This window comes from Uloborus diversus, chromosome 3, assembly GCF_026930045.1.
Source record: "Uloborus diversus isolate 005 chromosome 3, Udiv.v.3.1, whole genome shotgun sequence".
In the NCBI taxonomy this organism is placed as follows: Eukaryota; Metazoa; Arthropoda; class Arachnida; order Araneae; family Uloboridae; genus Uloborus; species Uloborus diversus.
Genome location: NC_072733.1, coordinates 192,701,176 through 192,722,028, shown reverse-complemented (window position 1 = coordinate 192,722,028; position 20,853 = coordinate 192,701,176). Strand labels below are relative to the sequence as shown.

At 32.5% G+C, this 20,853-nt stretch overlaps 1 protein-coding gene across 1 annotated transcript in view; it reads right to left on the bottom strand.

Annotated features, from left to right (window-relative positions):
* Positions 1–20,853, bottom strand: part of LOC129219347 (transcription factor CP2-like protein 1) — an 84,039-nt gene that overhangs the window by 14,058 nt on the left and 49,128 nt on the right. The window contains exons 7-13 of the mRNA XM_054853709.1: positions 13,054–13,121; positions 10,278–10,383; positions 9,018–9,124; positions 7,025–7,168; positions 4,336–4,446; positions 1,487–1,635; positions 1,260–1,326 (exon numbers count right to left, since the gene is read on the bottom strand). Coding sequence (XP_054709684.1) covers positions 1,260–1,326; positions 1,487–1,635; positions 4,336–4,446; positions 7,025–7,168; positions 9,018–9,124; positions 10,278–10,383; positions 13,054–13,121 — 752 coding nt within the window. The remainder of the gene's footprint in view (positions 1–1,259; positions 1,327–1,486; positions 1,636–4,335; positions 4,447–7,024; positions 7,169–9,017; positions 9,125–10,277; positions 10,384–13,053; positions 13,122–20,853) is intronic.

Genomic DNA, 20,853 nt, shown 5'->3' with positions numbered 1-20,853 from the left:
TTGATTTTTCTGTGCTATTTAAATTTTTTTGAGAGTTTGTACCTAGAAAATGATGTTGAAGTAAGTTTTTTAGGTCTATGTATATAGGATTCATTGAGCTAATTATCTGAGAGATAAGTGGTTCAGTCGAACTCACTTATAACGAGCGTCAAGGGTCCACGCTATTTGGTCGTTATAACCGAGTGCTCGTAAAAAACGAGTTCGTGCCAAAAATCATAAAAACGCATAAATTTGTTTTTTATTTTGTTTCCCGTTATTATCTTTGAACATCAGCAAAGAAGTTGGCTGTCTTGCATCGCTGTCTTATCCCCCCTTGTGTTACTCAATTCTAGAAATGTTTATCGCATAAAAAAATTTTCATTTGCACCCCCCACGTGGAACAAGTGAAGATTTCTGCTTATCAAAAGCCATTGAGTATGATGAGGGGTTATCCCACTTTAAATTTTTCACATTTGTCTTAGTCGCTTTCATTACTTTTTTTTTCACTTCTTTAACTTGAAAATAAGCTACAATCTCCCCTTAAGTATTTCTCGGAACTGATAACAGTGGAAGTCAGTATATATATATATATATATATATATATATATATATATATATATATATATATATAATTTTTAAATGCTTCTCTACTCCTCAAATGAAAACAAGGGGCCGTCATCGCTTGTTCTTGGGATTTGTGACTCATCATTAACTTGGGGGTTTGTTTCAGAATGTTGAAGGAATTTTTCCAAAAAAGTAGAAGCTAAGCTGGAAGTCAATAAAAAAATTTGAATCTCAAAATATTGCTCGCTTTAAGCGGGGTTTGCTCGTTAAGAGCGAGTTATGCTCCCATAGACTTAACATTGTGCCAACCCAACCTTTCTGACTCCCTCGCTAAATCCGTGTTCTCGTTAAAACAGGGCTCGTTATAAGCGAGTTTGACAGTATTAATAAGCATCCAGGCAAAGTGGAGTCATAAGCGAGTGATTGATAATAATGACTCATTTTTAAGTAGAAATTTTTACAACGTTTTTTATTGCTCAGAGTTACTTTATTATGAATATTTATTCTGAGTTTTTTTTTTAGAAAAGTTTGTGTCTTTATTTTAGTTTGCCAAATAAAAAAAAATATAGCAAAGATGCCCGTACTGGTTTCAAGCGAGTATCATTTATTTTGGAGATACATTATTAGTTAATTAAATTTTAACAATATACTGTTGAATAGGCAATATACTGTTGAATAGTACCTTTCAACTATTATCTCTACTACTAGATTTTTACCTTTTCAGTCATGCTCTCGGCAATGTCTTGGGTTTCAGTTGTAGAGGTTGCTTGGACCCCTTCATAACTGAAAATAAAAAAGCAACCTCAATAATAATTAGTACAAAATCTATAAAGTGCTTAAAAACATGAGTTACATGAACCATAAGTCAATTGCATAGCTTAGGTAAGCTTCATAACAAAGTATTACTCAAGATTATTTCCTGAAAAATGAAAAGTTAAATTACCTTTCTTTTTTCTGTGAGTCTATATGTTCTAGGGGACTTTGAGGTGAGTAACCACTAGAAACAGGAGAACTTGGTGTTGGAGAAGTAGTAAGCGAACCCATTGAGGATGGATTAGGATGAATGGTGGTCCAAGTATCCGAAAATGAAAGCTAAAATAAAATGTAGGTATAATAAGTCTTAATAGGAATATGGTATTATTTTTGAGAAGATTCATGAGCATTATTGAATATTCTCTTTTTTCTAGGTTTTAATAGCAATAATCAAATTGATAAAAGCAAGATTTCTTTTTGGATAGACTGACCAGTAATTGAACACTAAGAGGCTGCTTTGAGAGGGGGGGGGGGGCGATGCTCGTGCTCTTGTAACTGCGTCAGTTTGTGACAACGGGGAGGGAGGGGTTGCAAGAAAAGTGACATCACACATTTTCATAACATTTTTTTTCACGTAATATAGCATGACATGTGACAAGGGAAGGGGAAAGGAGTGAGTAAGATGAAGTGTGATGACAAAGTTAGGGAGGGGAGTCAACTATGTTACAAAATATGTGACATCACTAATGGACAACTCCTAAGCACAATTTTAGTTTCGAAAGTAATAAAATCGTTAAAAACTGTAGTGGCTGGATAATGAAAATCAAAACATTTTAATTAACGATAGCAATTATTGAGACAAAACTAGTGAAAGTATTACAGTTCTGCCTCAGCGTCAGTTTTTTTTTTTTTTTAATGGTTTAACTTTAAAAAAAAAGGCTGGAACCCAGTAAATAAGTATGCATAATTATTGGACGAATACAATTTTTTCTCGTTTAGGAAGTTCCTACTACCAATGCATCAAACAAAAAGTTTTGAAGTCTTATTTTCAAAACTTTGTTCTATAAACGCAATTTTCTATGGTGGAGTTACATCGGATGGAAGGCAGGTTCGAAGAATCTTCAGAAAATTTTTAAATTGAAGTCTTTAAATCTTGATTGTTGGTCATCTTTGCTACGGAAATGATGGGGTTAAGGAAGTCTCCCCCAGTCACTTTTCGATATTGTGGAGTTTTAAAAAGCGCGATTTTAGCTGATCTTCATTGATGTTTCGAAAAGGGATGTTCATGGGCTCTTCCCCCGGAATTTTGTTGGAATTGAAGTCCTAAAACCGCAATTGTAGGCAATTTTTAAAGACTTCAGATGAAGGCACGAGGTTTTTTTTTTTTTTTTTTTTTTTTTTTTTAAAGTGGTTTAACTTAAAGAAAAGGACAGCAACCCAGTAAATGAGCATGCATAACTAGTGGACGAATATAACCTTTTCTCGTAGTTTCCTTTTCGAAATTACATAGAAAGAAGTTCCTGCTACCAATACATCTAACAAAAACTTTTGAAACCGTATTTTCAAAACTTTGTTCTATAAACGCAATTTTCTATGGGGTTATATCGGATGGAAGGCAGGTTCGGAGAATCTACGGAAAATTTTCAAATTGAAGGCTTAAAAACGTGAGTGTTGGCCACCTTTGCTACGGTCAAGGGAAAAGATGGGGTTCAAGAAGTCTCCCCCCGTCACTTTTCAATTTTATAGCTCTAAAAAGCGCAACTTTAGCTGATCTTCAATGATGTTTCGAAATGGGATGTTTGTGGGCTCTTCCCCTGGAATTTTGTTGGAATTGAAGTCCTAAAATCGCAATTCTAGGCTATTTTTGAAGACTTCAGATGAAGGTACGAGGTTCAGAATTCTCTCCCAAAGATGTATCAATATTGAAGTTTCAAAAATGCAATTTTAGACAATTTTTGTGTTTTTAGGGAGAGGCTCGGTGGGTTTTTCAGGTTTTTTTTTTTTTTTTTTTTTTTATAACCTTAGTCTTATAAACGCGATAGGCTGATTTTCGAAATGTTACGAGAAAGATTGGGATTAAAGGAATTTCCGCTGGCAATTTTTCGAAATTGAAGCTCCAGAAACGCAAAATTTTATACTACCTTTAATGTCGTGGGGGAAGGAGGATCGGGGACTTTCCCGTGAAACGTGTTCGGAATTAAAAGTCCTAAACGCAATTGTGGGTGATAATGAAGAAAGGAAAAGTTTGGTTACCTGCTCCAAGAAATTTTAAAACATTTCAAACTTTTTTTTTGTGGAAATTGCCCCAATTGCTCCCATCCCGTGAATCTGTGCGTGAGGACGGAGAATCAGTTTTTGCTAAACATATGTAAGTATTTTTCTTCTGAACATGCAGCACCGCAGTTTTGAAATAGAAGTCTGTGCTTTATTTAATTATAGAAAACCATTTAAAATTTCGATTTTCGTAATATACATAGTAGCCTGTTGATGCATAATTTCGTAAGCCTCCCTCCTCTGTCTCAAAGAAAAATTGGATGCTTAAAATTTTCTCAGATGCAATCCTTTATTATTATTATACAATAGAAACTAAAAATTCTAGAAAATGATAACAAACTTTGGATAACACAGGAATTTTTTCAGGCAAACTCAAATCTTAAAGGGGGATTAACACCCCCTTGCATAAGCCACTGTATGAACAACATTTGCTTCAAATTCCCGTTTGCTTCAATTAAACGCTTAAAGAAGGGAGGAAAAAACAGAAGAGATTTAGGTATTTCACCAGTAAATAAAAGATTAAATTCACTTTTCAGAAAATTGAAAAAGCTATTTGCTCCTGCCATTTGTTTAGATATCAATTTTTTCTCGTCCTATTCATGCCATGAATAAATAAAAAGAACCATCTGTCACTATGCATGTTAATTTATACTTTTGAAGCAGGACTTGCCGGTAAAAATTAGTAGTTGAAATAGCTAGAAATACATCAGAGGTAATAAATTCAATTTGAATAGTTATAAATGTTTGGAAAATAATTTTACTTACATCTCTAAAAACTGTATACTCATATTGTGGGTGATATTTCTCTTTGTCAGACTGCAATCTTTTGCACATCTTTTCCCTGTCTGTTTTATGCTTTCTGTCAGCTCCCTTTGGCTACAAATATTGAAGAATAAACATCGGTACATTTTTGGAGTCATTCCATATAACTAGGACGCTACAAAACTTTTCATAATTAAGCCAAAAATCACATTTTTTGATGTTAAGCTATGACATATAATTCCTAGACCGGCAAATTATCTGATATTACTGCTAAATCAGTAAGGAATAATTGTCAAAGTTTATAAGTTTGTCTGTAAAATGACATAAATTATAATCGATACCATATTTCAGAAAACTATATAATCTCATCTAAAGGGTGATTATCTCCACCATCACATGGGGGATAAAGCAGACTAAAAAATTCCTTCCATTTTTACCAGTATACAAATTATTTAGGGCCAAAAGTTAAAATCAGTTGCTATAGGAAAACAACTCACCCGTCTAATTTATTAAGAAAATTAAAAAAAAAAAAAAAAAAAACTTTACTGTTTCTTTTTCTTTTTAAATGAAGTTCACCTGTCACGTGCAGGATACAAACAGAGTTTTAGGTTTGTCAATTCTAGCTAAATATCTCCCCAATCTATTGTTGCAAACCTTTCAAATGCATACTTTGCTTTCCTTTAAACCGGTGCGGATTCGGATTACGAATCTTCGGATTGCTCAAAATTCCGATAAGATGTTTTAAGATATAAGTGTGGTTAGCACTACTATCTCTTGATATCTTTGGTTAAAAGCAATAGAACGAAGATATTTCTCATTCATTAAATTAGGATTGATGGAATATATCTTTGGTTGAGTGAAAATGCGACTGGATGGGTATCTTTTGATACCAAAGCCAATCCACTATATGCTGTACAGATCGCAAAAACTCGCAATATATTTAATCAATTAGAAACGTTTCCCATTCTAAAGCTGCAAATGAGCTAGAAATGTAACATTGCGGTATGCAGAATACAGTGAAAATGCAAAATCAACAGACGTTATGTTTAGGGCACCTATTTGGCATAATATTGTTTCCTTGTCGAGAGTAACAGCACTTCGTCAGATAAATCAGATAAATTTCTTCACCCGATAGATCGTTAATGTAAAATCAGTTCTAAAAAAACTCTCTAAAAATATTTTTTGTTAAAGGAAATGTGATTATTGAAATATTGCATTTGTTTCCTTAAAAGAAATTATATACAGTATGCTAAAAAGTAGGGTAGACCGAGGCATGTTTACGCAGTGGCTTTTTTCCAAAACGAGTTATAACTGGAGAGCCAACAGTCATTGCAGATTGATGCTGCTTCCTTGCAAATATTCTCCCAAGTTTTTGAGCATCAGTTGAGCTTCGGTCTAGCATGCAGAGAGAACAATATGTTTTCTACCAAGTCGAGTAAATTTTGAGTTGAACGTTTTGAAGCTTATTGTGAATAAATAATGCTTAGTTAGGAACAAATATATAAAAAAATAGCAGAATTTTATCCTTTTATGAGAATTGCATTTGTATGAACTGAAATGTTATTAAATTTTTTTGCACGTTAAAAATAAATCCAAACTTTGGGGCGGGGCAAGTTTAAGCGTTCTGAGCGCCTTTATACGCACATTCTTACTGTGTTTTACTTCTAAACGTGCCCTGGCTCTTCTTTCGCTCCGAACTGTCTCAAAACTTTTTAGCATTTTCAGACTATTTAGTTTTGAAAATCAGTATTTAATTTTTAATTAAGTTACAAATCATATAGCTTACAATCATGTTGTGCTGTCTTCATGCCCGTTCATAAAAACGCAATGTCAAAAAGTTCCTAAGTTAAAACATAAAATTCAGATAATTCATTGAAATAAATCCGCGTAAACGTGCCACCGGTCTACCCTAATAATATATTATGTATCAGAAAAGTTTTTCGAATTTCGTAAGAACTCAGAGCTATTTTAAATTTTGAATGCATGGATATTAATATGAAATTCAAAGTGCTAGGGTGGCATTATTACATCGTTACCAAGACAAGACAAGTAATTTTTTTTTTTCAAATGGGGCTGCAGTAGAGGCACTGCCTTTTGCCGACCTAGTGTGATCCCCCGGCATAGCAACCACTCTTTCATGTGGTACCGCTATCGGTGTGACGCCATTGCAATGAAAATTTTACCGCCCAGTTTCCTCACTAGATGGAGGAACCTGGGGTCTATTTGATGCGAAACAGCACTAGGAATTTAATTTTGCCAAGAGATACTCCATGCAAACGAGTACTCAAGGGATCTTTTACATGCCGTATAATAATACGACATGGACGCTGTCATTTATCTGCATCTTAACAAATCTACCGACTGGAGCCAGGACCGAACTTGCGCCTTTGAGCGTAAGAGACCAGCGTCGAACCACTGCACCACTCTGTCGGCCTGTTGCAAGTAATTACGAAAGGGTTTTGGATATTTTACACAGATAACTGGATATTTTACACAGATAACGTAACTCCGTCTCCGGTACCGCATACATTGTACTATAAAATCTCACAACGTTAAAAAGTCCTTCTTTCAAGCAACAGTAGTTTTCATATAAAGTACATAATCATTTTACTTTCATTGACAACATTCAAGTACAGACAGGGAATCAGTTTTGATAAGAGCTATTAAAAAGATTCTTTTACAATGAACTCACCTTGAAAACTTTGATTTGGCAAGAAGCGGAGTGTAATTTTTCACAATGAGGTTCTTGAGAAAAAGTTTCGATTAAAATTCGGAAAGGTACGCCCTTTTCCCCTCCATGCTTTTTTGGCGTAAATTCTGTGCTGATGCAATTTACCTGTAAATAAATATATGTGTATACATATACATCATTACGTATTATAACGTACATCAGATTTGTACTTCTTTCTATGGAAAAAAATCAAGAATGTTTTTCGAAACTGAAATTTAAAACGAAATAAAAATACCTTTGACGATCAGTTTTGTTATTATTTTATTAAATTTGTTTTAGTTAAAAATATTTTAAAGTTCATGAATAAAGTCTCATTCATATTCATCGTCTTTCAGAAAACAGACACTTAAAAAGTTTATTACAAAGAACGTAGGTAATAGTAAGAACGAAATTGTATATCAGAAAACAAACACTTAAAAAGTTTATTACAAAGAACGTAGGTAATAGTAAGAACGAAATTGTATATCAGAAAAAGAAACCCACACTTTAAATAACTTCAGTTTTCTTTTTGGTTTCGTATGTAAATAATTCAATACTCTAGGCAGAGAAACATTTAATTAAAAAACTAATAAATTAAGTACCGCTAATTTGCATACTTTTACAGAAAATCTGAAAAACCGGGAAAAATATATTACAAACATAAAATCATGAGAAAAACACCATTCTGTATTATTAAAATTCGTGAGCGTCTGTCTATACTTCCTCTGGACATCTGGACTGTTTATCTGTCTAGAGTCGAGACAGTTATCGTTTGATTTTAAATATTCTGGAGAAGCCATTTCACCTGGTCTCATCCCTCTAAGGTTTCAAGTACCGGAAAGTGTTTTTACAATATAGGGTAACGGAACCAGTAACAGACATACTTAAGACATCGCTCTCAGGTTAACTCAATTTTCTGAGCCTTTTAATGTATTTAGACTTTTAAAACTATTTTTCTCTTGCAACTACATCTCATCTAACATTTGACTGCTTCTGGATCCCCTGAATTAGTTAATTCGATTTTTATTTACTCAATTTAGAAAAAAAGGTCCGACCCCCAGTAACAGACACCGGAAAATCTGACAATACCCAGTAACAGACACCGAAAAATCTGACGATATCCAGTAAGAGATAGGATGATTAAAGGATGAGTAACGCACAACCTTCATTTTTCTCTTCAAAATGTACAAAAGTTCTTGATTTTTAGATCTAAAACCTTATTAAATTCAAATGAACATGAAACATCAGCTGACCTCGTGGTAGCCGTTCATAACCTTCCACCACTGCATTATAAATACCAACTGGCTCATAAAATTCACTCTGATAACACTAGATGCTTGCCCCGTATTCATGGGCCACAGCAATATCAGTTTTACCCGTCTAAAACTATTATTATTTAAATCCAAGCTTATGACTTTTTGTTACTGGTGCCGTTACTCTAGTATAATACTACAGTACACGAAATAGTTAAATTTTGTAAAAGGGAATAACTTTATAAACTTCGCTTTAAGATGCATTCTGGAATTAAGAAAAATAAGAAAAATGTCAGAAACAACAAGGTGAATTCCAGCGGTAACGGAAGGACAGTTTTTACAAAAAAATCGATCCATTTCTGTTTGTGAGCTTATCAAAATACATATTTTTTAAAAACTGATGCTTAGACTTTTATACACATCATGGTAAGTTGCTAAAAAAGCCGAAGCCAAGAATCTTTTGTTAGTAACTTTTTTTGTCGCAAAAATGTCCTTCCGTTCCCGTTTTTTAAACTTGATTTAAAAAAAGTTACTTACAAAAAATTCTTGGCTTCGGCTTTTTTAGCAACTTACCATGATGTGTATAAAAGTCTATGCATCAGTTTTTGAAAAATATGTATTTTGATAAGCCCACAGACAGAAATGCATCGATTTTTTTGTAAAAATTGTCCTTTCGTTACCGCTGGAATTCACCACAAAGTAAAAAATATTTTTCTCATTACCTTCAAAAATACGCCTATGTCTTGGTTAGGATCCCACAAAAACTCACACTGATTAATGGTTGAAGAACAGTTATTTGCTTCTAAGATGCCATAGGAGAGAGGAATATCTAGGAATTTATTTAAAAAATTCAAACTGTGAAACAATTTACATTCATCTAAAATGCAAAGAGTACATTAAGGTTTTTTTTCTCAATTATGTAGTTAAGTTTTGAAATATTCTCATGCTTTTTAAATAGAAATTTTAAACTTGTGCAATGACAATAATAAACAATAAAGGCGAGACATTTGGGTCTTCTGACAAGAAACTTAAGTGGGCTTTAAATATTTGAATATAAATCTACACCTACTTAAAATCTCTTTATCTTTGTCTTCTTATTTTTTAACTATTCAATATGCATTTTGTTAAAAGATCTTTAATGCAGGAGGCACAAACTAACGTTATAATATTTCTGAAATTGTTGAAAAATGATTCACAAACATACATTTTATTTTAATCTTTAAGGATGTTATTGCAATCCCAAGACCGTTGCCTTTAGAGGCAAATTTCAAAAGCATTCTTGCCGAATTAAATTTAAAAGCTTTTTAAGCTTTCAAGCTAGCTTGCTCTTTAGTACCGAAAAGGAGGTCAATAAGAAAGAAAGAGTTATAAAATGGGTGAGAACGAATAAACTTTTTTTGTCATATTAGTGAAATAGAGAAAACTACGAGTGAATAGAAGTCAAAATATCTGTAGTTTTACAATGGCACAGACATAAAATGGTGGTTGAGTTTTGGCTCTTCACTAGCCATGACTGTCTCCCGAAACACTACATTGTTTCAAGTCCTGTCTACTATCCATTCAAATTTATAACAATACAAATAGAATCCTCTGTTGGATCGCAGTTATAACTTAGGATATTCCACATTCTTTGAGAATATTAGGTTAATTAATTTGCGAAAATAAAATACTGGCACCCCTGTCAAATGCTAGTATCGTCTTTCCAAATGAAAGAGGCATCATTCCTTTATTGGAGCACTTAGTACTCTTTAAATTAAAATACAAAATATTTAAAAACTAATTTTGAGTTTTGAATCACAGAAGTATAATCAAAATCAAACAAAAGACGGATGGAATTGGTGAAAATTAAGTCTTCTCAGAAGAATGTGAAAGAACATTGAATGATGCAATCGCAAAAATGAGGAATTGCTAAGCTCAAGTGTACCTCGTAGAAGCATTCTCAAAAATGTAATAATATTGAGTTAGATAATACAAAGCCATACCGATTTCTACAATTCTTTCACCATATCTCTGCTGTTGCCATTCTTTTATTTGCTCTTTTTCCATGTACTGCAAGCGTCGCTCTTGAAATCCCACTTGTACTACACTCTAAAAACAAAAAGTCACAATATTAACATACTTCGCAAAAAATTCACATTTTAATTCATTTTGAATTCCACTTTGTCTACAATTCAAATTGTTACCCAAATTCAATATTTGTTCGTCTGTATACGTGCAGGACTTCAGTATGCCCCAATAAGATGCGCTCCCAAATACTCGATTTTAGCTCTGCTACTTTCAGCAATGAAACTCAGAGCTTTGTATTGATATCATGATAAATAAGCCAGTAACTATTGTATCTACTTAAAATCTGCACTTAGCTAAATTTTAAATCCTGACTCATCGATATAACAGAATTCAATGCACTTTAACCTTGCAGGATAAATAAAACCAACCAATTATTTGTACAATATGGTACAATTTACTTCCTATAGGAAAGTAGAAGCTGGTCTAGAGTCCCATGCTTGTGATGACATGCATTTTGTATAACACCATTTTATTATTAAAACGATGCAACTACACTATATATGCAAAAGTACACTGTTCGACATTAACAAAAAGAAGGCGTGGTCAGAAATTTATGCACATTTCAGGGTAGACTCACGTCACTGAGCTATGCAAATGTTGTGAAATGAGCAGTTTTCCAATACACGTGAAATCTTTACTAATAATAAAGCAGAAAGTCTTTCTGTCCGGAGGATGTCTGTAGGATGTCTGTTGGATGTCTGTGACGCGCATAGCGCCTAAACCGTTCGGCCGATTTTCATGAAATTTGGCACAAAGTTAGTATGTAGCATGGGGGTGTCCACCTCGAAGCGATTTTTCGAAAATTCGATGTGGTTCTTTTTCTATTCCAATTTTAAGAAAAAAAAACTATCATAAATTACGAAATTATCATTACGTGGAATCGTAACATGGGCACAAGCCAATTGGCGAGATACGAAATTATCATAACGTGGAACTGTAACGTCGGTACAAGCCAATTGGCGAGAAAATTCACCATACATTATTTGTAAATATACAAGCGAACCAAAAGACCTTTAATTTTTCTATTACGGGCGAAGCCGTGCGGGTGCCACTAGTAAGATATAAAAGAAGGAACTTGTAGAATGGGCAATATTCGTGCCGTCATTTCTGCCAGACGAACTATTGAAAGAATTTTGTTTTGGAATCGGGGGATAATTGTAATAGGGAGAGAATGCCGTATATTGCTAGGACTATACAGTGAGACAGTCGTAGTTGGAACAGGGTGAGACTGTCCCACTGTGACCCATTTTGAATTCAGATTCGAAAGAGATGTTTTTTTAAAAAAAATATTTTATGATCTAAGAGTTTTCAACATGCTGTTTATTTACTTTGCAGGTGTTTTTACCTCATCAAAAATGCGACTTAATCAACGTAAGGCGAAAATAAAGACATTTTCTGACGATCCTATGAAAAATTCATTTGTAACTAATCTTTTGATTCCAACTGATGCAAAAGAGTTTTCTTCCTCTAGCGCAGCAGTGAGTGTTTTCTTAGATTTTAGAGTTTTAGAGGTTATCCAAAGATCGAATAAAAAAGCGGATGAGTAATGAAGAAAGAGCATAAAAACGGTAAAAATATCGTTGTAAAATTTTAGAAGAAGAAAAAACATAAACTGGAGAAATAAAAAAAAATTAAAAATATAGTAAATATCTTACTATAATATCTTACCTTAAATATCTTACTTTAGTTTATCTTATAGTAAAAACGTTTAAAATAATTTGACACAACTGATGATGTAGAAAAACTTAAACGAGGGATCTGATATTTTATCAGATTATGTTGACATGCGTGAAAACGTACCTTCTGGGTTTTGAAGAGCTAGATCATGAAATACTTGAAGGAGACTTTGCTCTCTCAGAATTATGCATCAAACAGAAATATTTTCATGTTGGAAATGTTCTACAGGCAGTTGATAACGATAGAGATTTGTACATTAGCTTTTTGCGCATAAGTAAAATCATTTTGAATATTTTATTTGACCATCTGGTCCAGATGTTGCATCCGCTTCGAATAAAAACAAAATTGTTGTGAACAGATCCAACGAAATGAAATGGTACAAAGTGGAATTAATCTTTTTTTGCGGTTTGAAAATTAAATTTTTATTTAGATGTACGATAAAACTTGAATCTTTTTTTCATTATGATTTATTTCTGATTTTAAGCCTTGAACATATTATATTTCACTCAACCCGATATGCTGTCTCTCTGTGCTCGTATACTGTCTCACTGTGTCCTGTATGAGACAACATTTTGTTTCCTATTTTTATATTGTTTCAAAAACTTTAAATAATAATGAAAATTTTTGTTTCTCAAAAGATTGTATACTTAAACTACATTACGATTCCACCTTAAAATGTTTCTTAGATAAACAAAGTTTACAAATTTCTTGAATTTTATATTTTTCATCTCACTGTGCCCCACCCTCCCCTACTGTCATCTACTAACAAGAAAATTAACTTAAGAAACAACTTCTACAAGAAGCGCCAGTACTGAGAAGCAGGAGTTTAAAGGTTAAACCAGGCTTAGTGAAAAACAAATTAATTACTAACAGTAAAAATTTAATTACTACTAAGTCGTACTAATACTTTAAAATGACCTTATAGGGAGTTACATTTCAATATACTTGGCAACAAAGATATCAACTGGGTTAGCATGTTTGGATCATTAAAGCAAAACATTGTATTAAATTTACCTTAAAAATATTAGGTTTTTCATACTGCAGACTTCCAAGTTTTCTTATTTTTATTTCATATGACTGTCCTGTAAAAGAGGGAAATACTTTTTAATTTGCATATTAAATAAAACTTTAACGACAATCCATTTGAATTATTGGTTTAGGAAGCAAAATCATAAACAGTGGTATTACAATTACAACTTACTTAGTTTTACCTGAAAAATCTGAAAGAAAAATTAATATAGTTTCTCTTGAATCCATTCATTCATTGAGATGCTGAATGCTTTTCATCTTCAAAGATGTTTGATTAAAATTATATCAGCGCGCAAAGTTATCAATGCAACATTTATAGTTTCGATAAAATCTTCAAACTCGTTAAGGAGCAATTAAATATTAAACAAAAATAATAACGAATGAAAAAAATAATTTAATAACGAAATCCGTTAATTCATAATATTAAGATATACATATAACAAAATAAGATGGTAGTATGCTGGTTTTGAAGGCATCCCCGAAAAACGTTTAGATACAAACATGAAATTTGGTAGACAGTTGTAGATTTTGTCGACATTGCGCCCTTCGTCATTCGAGTTTTGATAAATTATAAAGAAAAAAGTTATTTAAATTGGTTTTAAAACACTTTTTATCCCACATATTCCGCTTACAGCGTGTTGTCTTATTCTTTAGAGAATTATTGTACGTAGCGAAACGCAATTTTATTATCGTTTTAATTGTTTAGAATGTGCAACAATGAAATTTTCTCGAAGAATTCAGTTAAAGTTAGAAATGAATATGTATTGTTGCGAGTTTACGTATGGTGTTTCGGTTGAGTAAAGTAACAGTTTCTTTGCGTAAAAGTGTGAATACCTAGCTTTATTAATTTTCGTTGAAGTAGTTTTCAGGTTTTCGATTTTTCAATTTTATTTTTATATGATAGAGTAACATGTATGAACATCATAGGTGAAAAATTTTTTGCGATACGATAAATAGTTTTTTTAAAATTAATTTTTAAAGTTCAAGCTCTTGTGACGTCAAATGGCATAGGAAGTGACGTCATGCCCTCTTCCGATAGGGGAGAAGCCGGAGGTCACGCATTCGACTTCGAAGACGAAACGTAAAAGGCTTATCTCCTCGCATTTAACTCCTCGCGTTTCTGGAACATTAAACCTCTCATCCTCTCGGAAATATTCGAATATCCTCATTGATGTTACATGAGGAAGTTTATTTAGATTGTGCTTTAACGAATCCGGTCTCCATAGTGTGTTCAAAAGGATTATTGAATTTCTAAAAAATAAAAATATCAGCGCGCTCAAAATGTTCCTAGCGAAAACAAGGGATCTTCGGCGGAAGGCTGCCCATTCGCGCCCTGTGACGTAGGCGCGTGACGTTTCAGAAGCGCGCACTTTTGCGCGTGGATTTTTAAAAATTCATTAAAAATCAACCACGGTGTTTTAAAATTCGGCGATGGTGAATTTTTAGTTTTGAGGGTCAATTAACAATATCCAATAGCCAAAATATGAACATTTAATAGGTTGCAACTTCCCTAGTAGACTTTCTATTTGTTAAAAGATACACACATATATATTTTCGCTACATAGTTTGTTATTTCGTCATCCTTATTCGTTATTTACAGCATAAGAACATGGATTTGAATATTTTGTATAGATTCTCCTTTATGTATTTCATTTATGTTTTCAAATTTGTTTTGCATGGAAACGAGCAGCCTGTTTTCTTTTAGAGTAAACATTCTTGTGAAAATAGTGGGTATTTATCAGGTCCATTTAAATTTTTGTCGCATTTTGGTAATTTGCTTAAGAAAGCTATTTTTGTTTCCTCTACAGTTTTTCTATTTTTTTCTTTGTTATTTAGTACACAAGCTCACATATTTTAATGCTTTATGGTGATTTCTCTACACACTCTAACCTGTTTTCGTGCGGTCTTTTTTTGTGCGATTTTTTTGTGCAAATTGTTTTGTGCGGTATATGAAAATTTCAATCATGTTAGGACTCAATAGACAAAATTGTTAATAAAACGAGTGGAGGGCGAGATAGTATCTTCAAGTGACGACAGGGGTACCCCGATGGGAAGTCACAATAACCTCTCAGAAATGTCCTTATTCGGGAAATTTTGTCTGACTATTCAGCAAAAATTACCACCACTTGGTTTATTTTGATTTCGTTTAAAGAAGCAATTCCTAGTTATTTCGTAAGCTTTTGTGTTATTTTCTACGTAAGACTTTTTCCCTTTAAACCGCAAAAAAAAAAAAAAAAAAAAAAAAAAATCTTTTTTTTAAAACTGTGTCACAAAAACAGGTTTTGAGTGTACTTATTTCATTTATTTTTTCAAATTTTCTTTACACGGGGACGAGCAGCTTCTTTTCCTGAAGAGAAAATACGTTTATGAAAATAGTATGTAATTTTCAGACCCATTTAGGTGTTGGTCATATTTTTGTAATTAGTTCAAAAACCCTATTTAAGTTCTTTCAAAAATTTCTTTTCTTATTTAGTATTCAAGTTCAAGGATTTCAATCCCCATCATTAAGAACTTAATAAATTTAAAATTAAGGAAAACTATAACTGACAGCCTTTTTAACATGAAAGTATGCAACTAGTAGCATACTACTTATTTTAGAGAAGTACTTTTGAATGATTGGCCCGTAGTAGAAAATTTGGAAAAATGTACTGACTAAAAATATAGATCGTTTTAACAGTAAAGTCATAAGAAAGATATATGTAAATGAAATTACTTTTGCTAGCCGGAGTATTGAATAATTTTATGTAAATAATAATCTTTGCCAAATAATCCAAAATAATTAAAAAAAAAACTGTAAGAAGCAATTATTATCAAAATTGAACTACGATGTTAAGCATTCAGCAAACCCTTTTTACACATATTTACAAAAATGTTCCTTTTCATCAACTAAATAATAAAATTCTAAAGGACGAAATGTATTGTATATGTATATGTATTTATGTCAATATAATATAAATCACTAGACTGAAAGAAAAAATCAATTATTTAAAGTTTTCATGAGTTATAACACTGGAATTAAAATAAGGAAAAGAGAAATAGAAGAGACCTAATGAATACTAACTACGCTCGTGTGAAACCAAAAACCAATTCTTTAATGATGATAATGCTCTAGGTCAAGAATCATTCATTCAAAATTGATTTTCAGATTCATGAGCTATATCATGAAACTTTATATCTAATCTATTATTATAAGCTAATAGTAAACTAAATGTGGTTAAAGATGCTTTTTCCAAATTTATCAATATGAAGTTAGGGTACAACAGGTGAATAGTAACAATTGACTATTAAGTGATACATTTCAATCAGCGTCCAACGAAAACTTTTTAGTTCTGGTAGATTTCAAACGTCATCTCCCACATCATCATTTGGAAAGCATCTTTATGCATAGAGGATAAAATGTATAATGCTGTTACAGAAACAGTTTCATCAATGCTTGCTCATGAAAATTTAAAGCCTTTTGTGAATGCAATGAAAAAATTCATACAGTTTTAGTCGCTTCAGATGTTACTGAAGGAATATTGGTTTTAAAGATTTTCTTTGTCAATCATTAGTTAAATCTTAAATATTAAATTCCGAGGGTATTTTTCTTTGTATGTATGTCATCCTGACTACTCGAGAACGACAAAGAACTGGCTATCGAACCAGGAATTGAGGTTTTGATGGATTTGTAAATTTTCAGGAATCATGTTTGGTTAGGTTACATAACTTTACGATTATAATTAGCGGATAGATTAATTATATCGTCAATTCTCAAGGACGATTAAACAATTCCATTTGTTAAAATAGAGATGAGGAAAGCCGCTACTTGTTTCCTAACCACGACTTGAGACACATCCTGTATGTTATATTATACTATTCATTTTTTCATGCAAATTACACTGGACCGCCTAAAGTAATAGTAGCACATCTCGCCAACCCCTCTTTATATAATACTCGTCACTTCTTCTACGTTTTGTAACGATTAGAAGAAACAAGTCGGGTGTTGCAACACCGTTGGAGAACACCTTTTATTACGCTATCTGAGGGTTATATATCATACACTGTTATAACCAGGTGTTCCAGATGAGTGGATATATTCCCTCTAAGGTGAAAGCATGGTGCCTGAAGGTGCAACGCAGGCCAGGAAATAGAGCAGAGGAGCCGAAACAGCATGCAATCACAGAAAGACTTATTGCGCATGCGCTTTTGCCTTAGACATACATTCAACCGCCTCAATATTGCGGACAAATGATGATTGCGTTTATGTGTCTTTCACATTAAATGAAGTACACTATTGGATTAAAACCAAACTTTTCTAGGATTAATTATCCGAAATTACAAGTAAGTACAGCTTTTGATCCCTTTGTAGCTTTTAGGGCTTTCAAACATAGTTAAAAGTTTTTAAAAGTGCATTTATTGCTTTTCAGTTACCGTTACTGTCTTTTAGTTTCAGTTTACCGTTACTATCGTGAAATTTCCATCATTCAAAACGTTACTAAAAATATCTCTCATTACTTTCTTGAGTACTTGATAAGCAGCTTTTATTATTCACCAAAAAAAAAAAAAAAAAAAAACACCGGCAATAAGGTTATCAATAATCAACAAGTGAGAACCTTAATAAAAATGATTCTTGAGCTTCGTAGATTATAACAGAAAGCTAGCGAAAAAGAAAATCTCTCTCAGTCTAGCTCCTTTTTTTTTTTTTTTTGCTTTTTCATTCAAGTGTTACAATTATTTCCTGTTAGCAGTTAATGTCTCAATAGCGTTAGAAATTTCTGTTGGTTTTTTTAAGTGTCGAAAAACTTCATGTGCATTTTATTTTGTTAATCTTGATTAACATTTATGAAACGATTTTGTTTTTCCGTAACTGTAATATTCCTGAATATTTTTGGCTCTTCATGTAAATAATCCATAAGTACAGCTATGCTTCATTTTCGGAATGCGTCATGTTTTAGTAAATGCATAATTTCTCACATTATTTAAATAATTACTAGTCTTTAAATTATAACACATTTGTGACAGATCTTTGATACCAAGTAAAGGGGTAGATATTTATTGTTTTATTAATTTTTAACATTACATGTGTTTAACGGCCCCAGAGTTATTATTATTAACATTATTTATTATATGAATTTTTAAGAAAACGATAAAGATTTCACTGGTCCGCAAAGTTTTTCATTTGCTTTTACCGCGCCCGTAGGTCAAAAGAGGTTGAGAAACACTGAGTTAGAGCACGATCAGATGAATTAAAGCAATGAGCACTTTTTAACTATGTTGAAAACTCTGAAATATGATCAAATGCTGTAATTACATGTTTTAATCATTTCCAGTACCAAATTCAATGTGAAAAATGTCCAAAGCGTAGAATATCATAAATCAAAGCAAAACTAAAAAAAAATAATAATAATAAATAAAAAAATACACAACTGTATTCAAAAACGCACACAATACGGGGAAGGGGGGGGGGGATCTGTAGTAAGGGTGCCATTTCTCTCTCTGAAGGTTCCTTTTTTTCACTCTGGCTGTCTATTTTTTAAAGGGTGCCTGTTTTTCACCCTATTTAGAGGTGCCATTTCGGCTCCGTATTGGGTGCCGCTGGTGAACAAGCGTTTCTCCCCTGAAAAGTGCCGAATGCATCCTGTAGTTTTAACAGTGTACATACCAAGAAAAAAAACCCTGCAAATTATGTATGTACATTGCACAGAAAAAAAAAGCATTCGATAAAACTGGTTCCGTGACAGACAATAACTGATAGTTTTTAAGAAACTCACATTTGAATTTCTTTACTCTATATAAACAGATTTGGATTGTTACCATTGAAATTTGATATTTTTCAATCAAGTATTTCTTCCATACACATTCTTATGAAGCCATTTGAAGATCAAAAATCTTATACTCCTTAGAAATTTCCAGTAATCTGAAACACAACATTATTCAGAAAGCAACAGCAGAATCATAAATGTTAGGAGTTTAAAACGCGAATGTGGCCTCTTATTTAAAAAGTTTTCTGCTGTCCTAGATTAAATCTAGTTTTTCTGGAGATGAAACATAAAATGTCGCCATTTATATTATATTGTCACAAGAAGAAATTATTTTAAAATTTTTCTCTTTATTTTAAAGTTAATCGTAATTTGTTAAGAAAGAACAATAATTTATTAAAATCTCACAACATGAATAAGATACGCGTTAGACTGTGTTTGGAGATGAAATAAAGAAATTCAAATATGAAATTTAAAAGTACTTCAATCCTATAAAACACCCAAATCGTAAGTAAATGTTAGCTTTTATAGATAAAAAACTTAACATACACTCAGTAAAATCAATACCATGCATTGCTGATTTATCTACGCTCAAAAGAAAAATCTTTTAAATTCATATAGCATGTAATTGCACTTTATGATTCATTATTTAAACACTTGAATAGAGTTTTTTAATGCCATTTGTAGAAAATTAGAAATTTAGTTCACTTTTGCTTGAATGAAAAACTTTCCCAAATCACTTTCTAAATTATCATTATTTCTGAAATTCAGGGTATCGTATTTTACAAACAAAAAACGAATTTCTTCTTGAAAGCTTGGTGTGATGTGCGTATTATAATCTAGAAGGAAATTACAAGTCTTTGAAGACGCGAGTGAATTAAAATAAAGGTATCAAGAACTTAAAAAGGTTGAACTTTTAACTCTATTCAATTAAATCCTTACAATGACACAATGGTCATAATATTTATTACATCTTTTTATTCCATCTCAAAAACTTATGGAAAACATTAAATTTACTCTACATTTTTACTGTAAAAGAGATAAAGTAAATTTAAGAGCATCTTTTAGAATTTTTTAAACTGTAATCGAAACAGAAGGGAAGCGCTGTAAAATAGTAATGCAAAATTTCCTATATAGTAAAACTTCATTTTGGTAAAGATTAGCAAACGCTCACACTTTAAAAAACGGATTTCATCCCATTGAAAATGGATATTGGGATGGTGGAAATTAAAAGTAGATTTGTTTTTCATAAAAGCTTTTCATTTTTAGATCTTATGAAGAAAACGGTAATGAAGCTTTTAGAAACATCATTCTTGTCCTCAATATTTCAAAATATAATCCTCTTTTATAACTGAAAAGAGTATGATATAGCTAAATTCTTTGCATTAACAGCATATCTAACTAGTATTTTTGTCTTGGAATACGTTTAACGTTAAAGCAGAACTACTCTTCTTCGCTAAATCATTTTAATGTTGGAAATACAGAAAAGTCTCTAAAACTCGGCTTCAATAACTCGGCCAAATATAGGAAACTCGACCACATTTTAGCAGGACGAAAAAGTCCAGCGCGGAAAAATTACTGCGCGTATTCCCGATAATGATAGCAAGAATCCTTTGGATCCTTCATTTCCCTAAACTCGACCACTTTTTGGTCCACATCGGGTCCAATTTTCGGGATTCTACTGTGTTAGAGAGCTTTTATTGTCGCAATAATGAATTTCGTGTTAAAATTGGCAACTATCAGCTCATTTTTTGGGTGAAAATGAAATAAGTGTTAAAGTTGGCAACTATCCGCTCTTTTTCTTTGGTGTGCATTGAATTTTTCTCTGATAACGTGTGAGCACATTTTAATGCAGAGTATCTCGACTCATTCTCCAGAAAAAATGTTCTTACACTGTTAAAACCAGGAGTGCCACAGGGGTAAAGAATTTCACCCTAGGGTGAAAAAACGGTGCCTCAGGGTGCAACGGAGGCTAGGAAGTGTCGTCAAGGTGCTTTTGGCTCCTCAGTGGGTGAACGACGTCAACAAAAGTGATTCAATAGGAGAG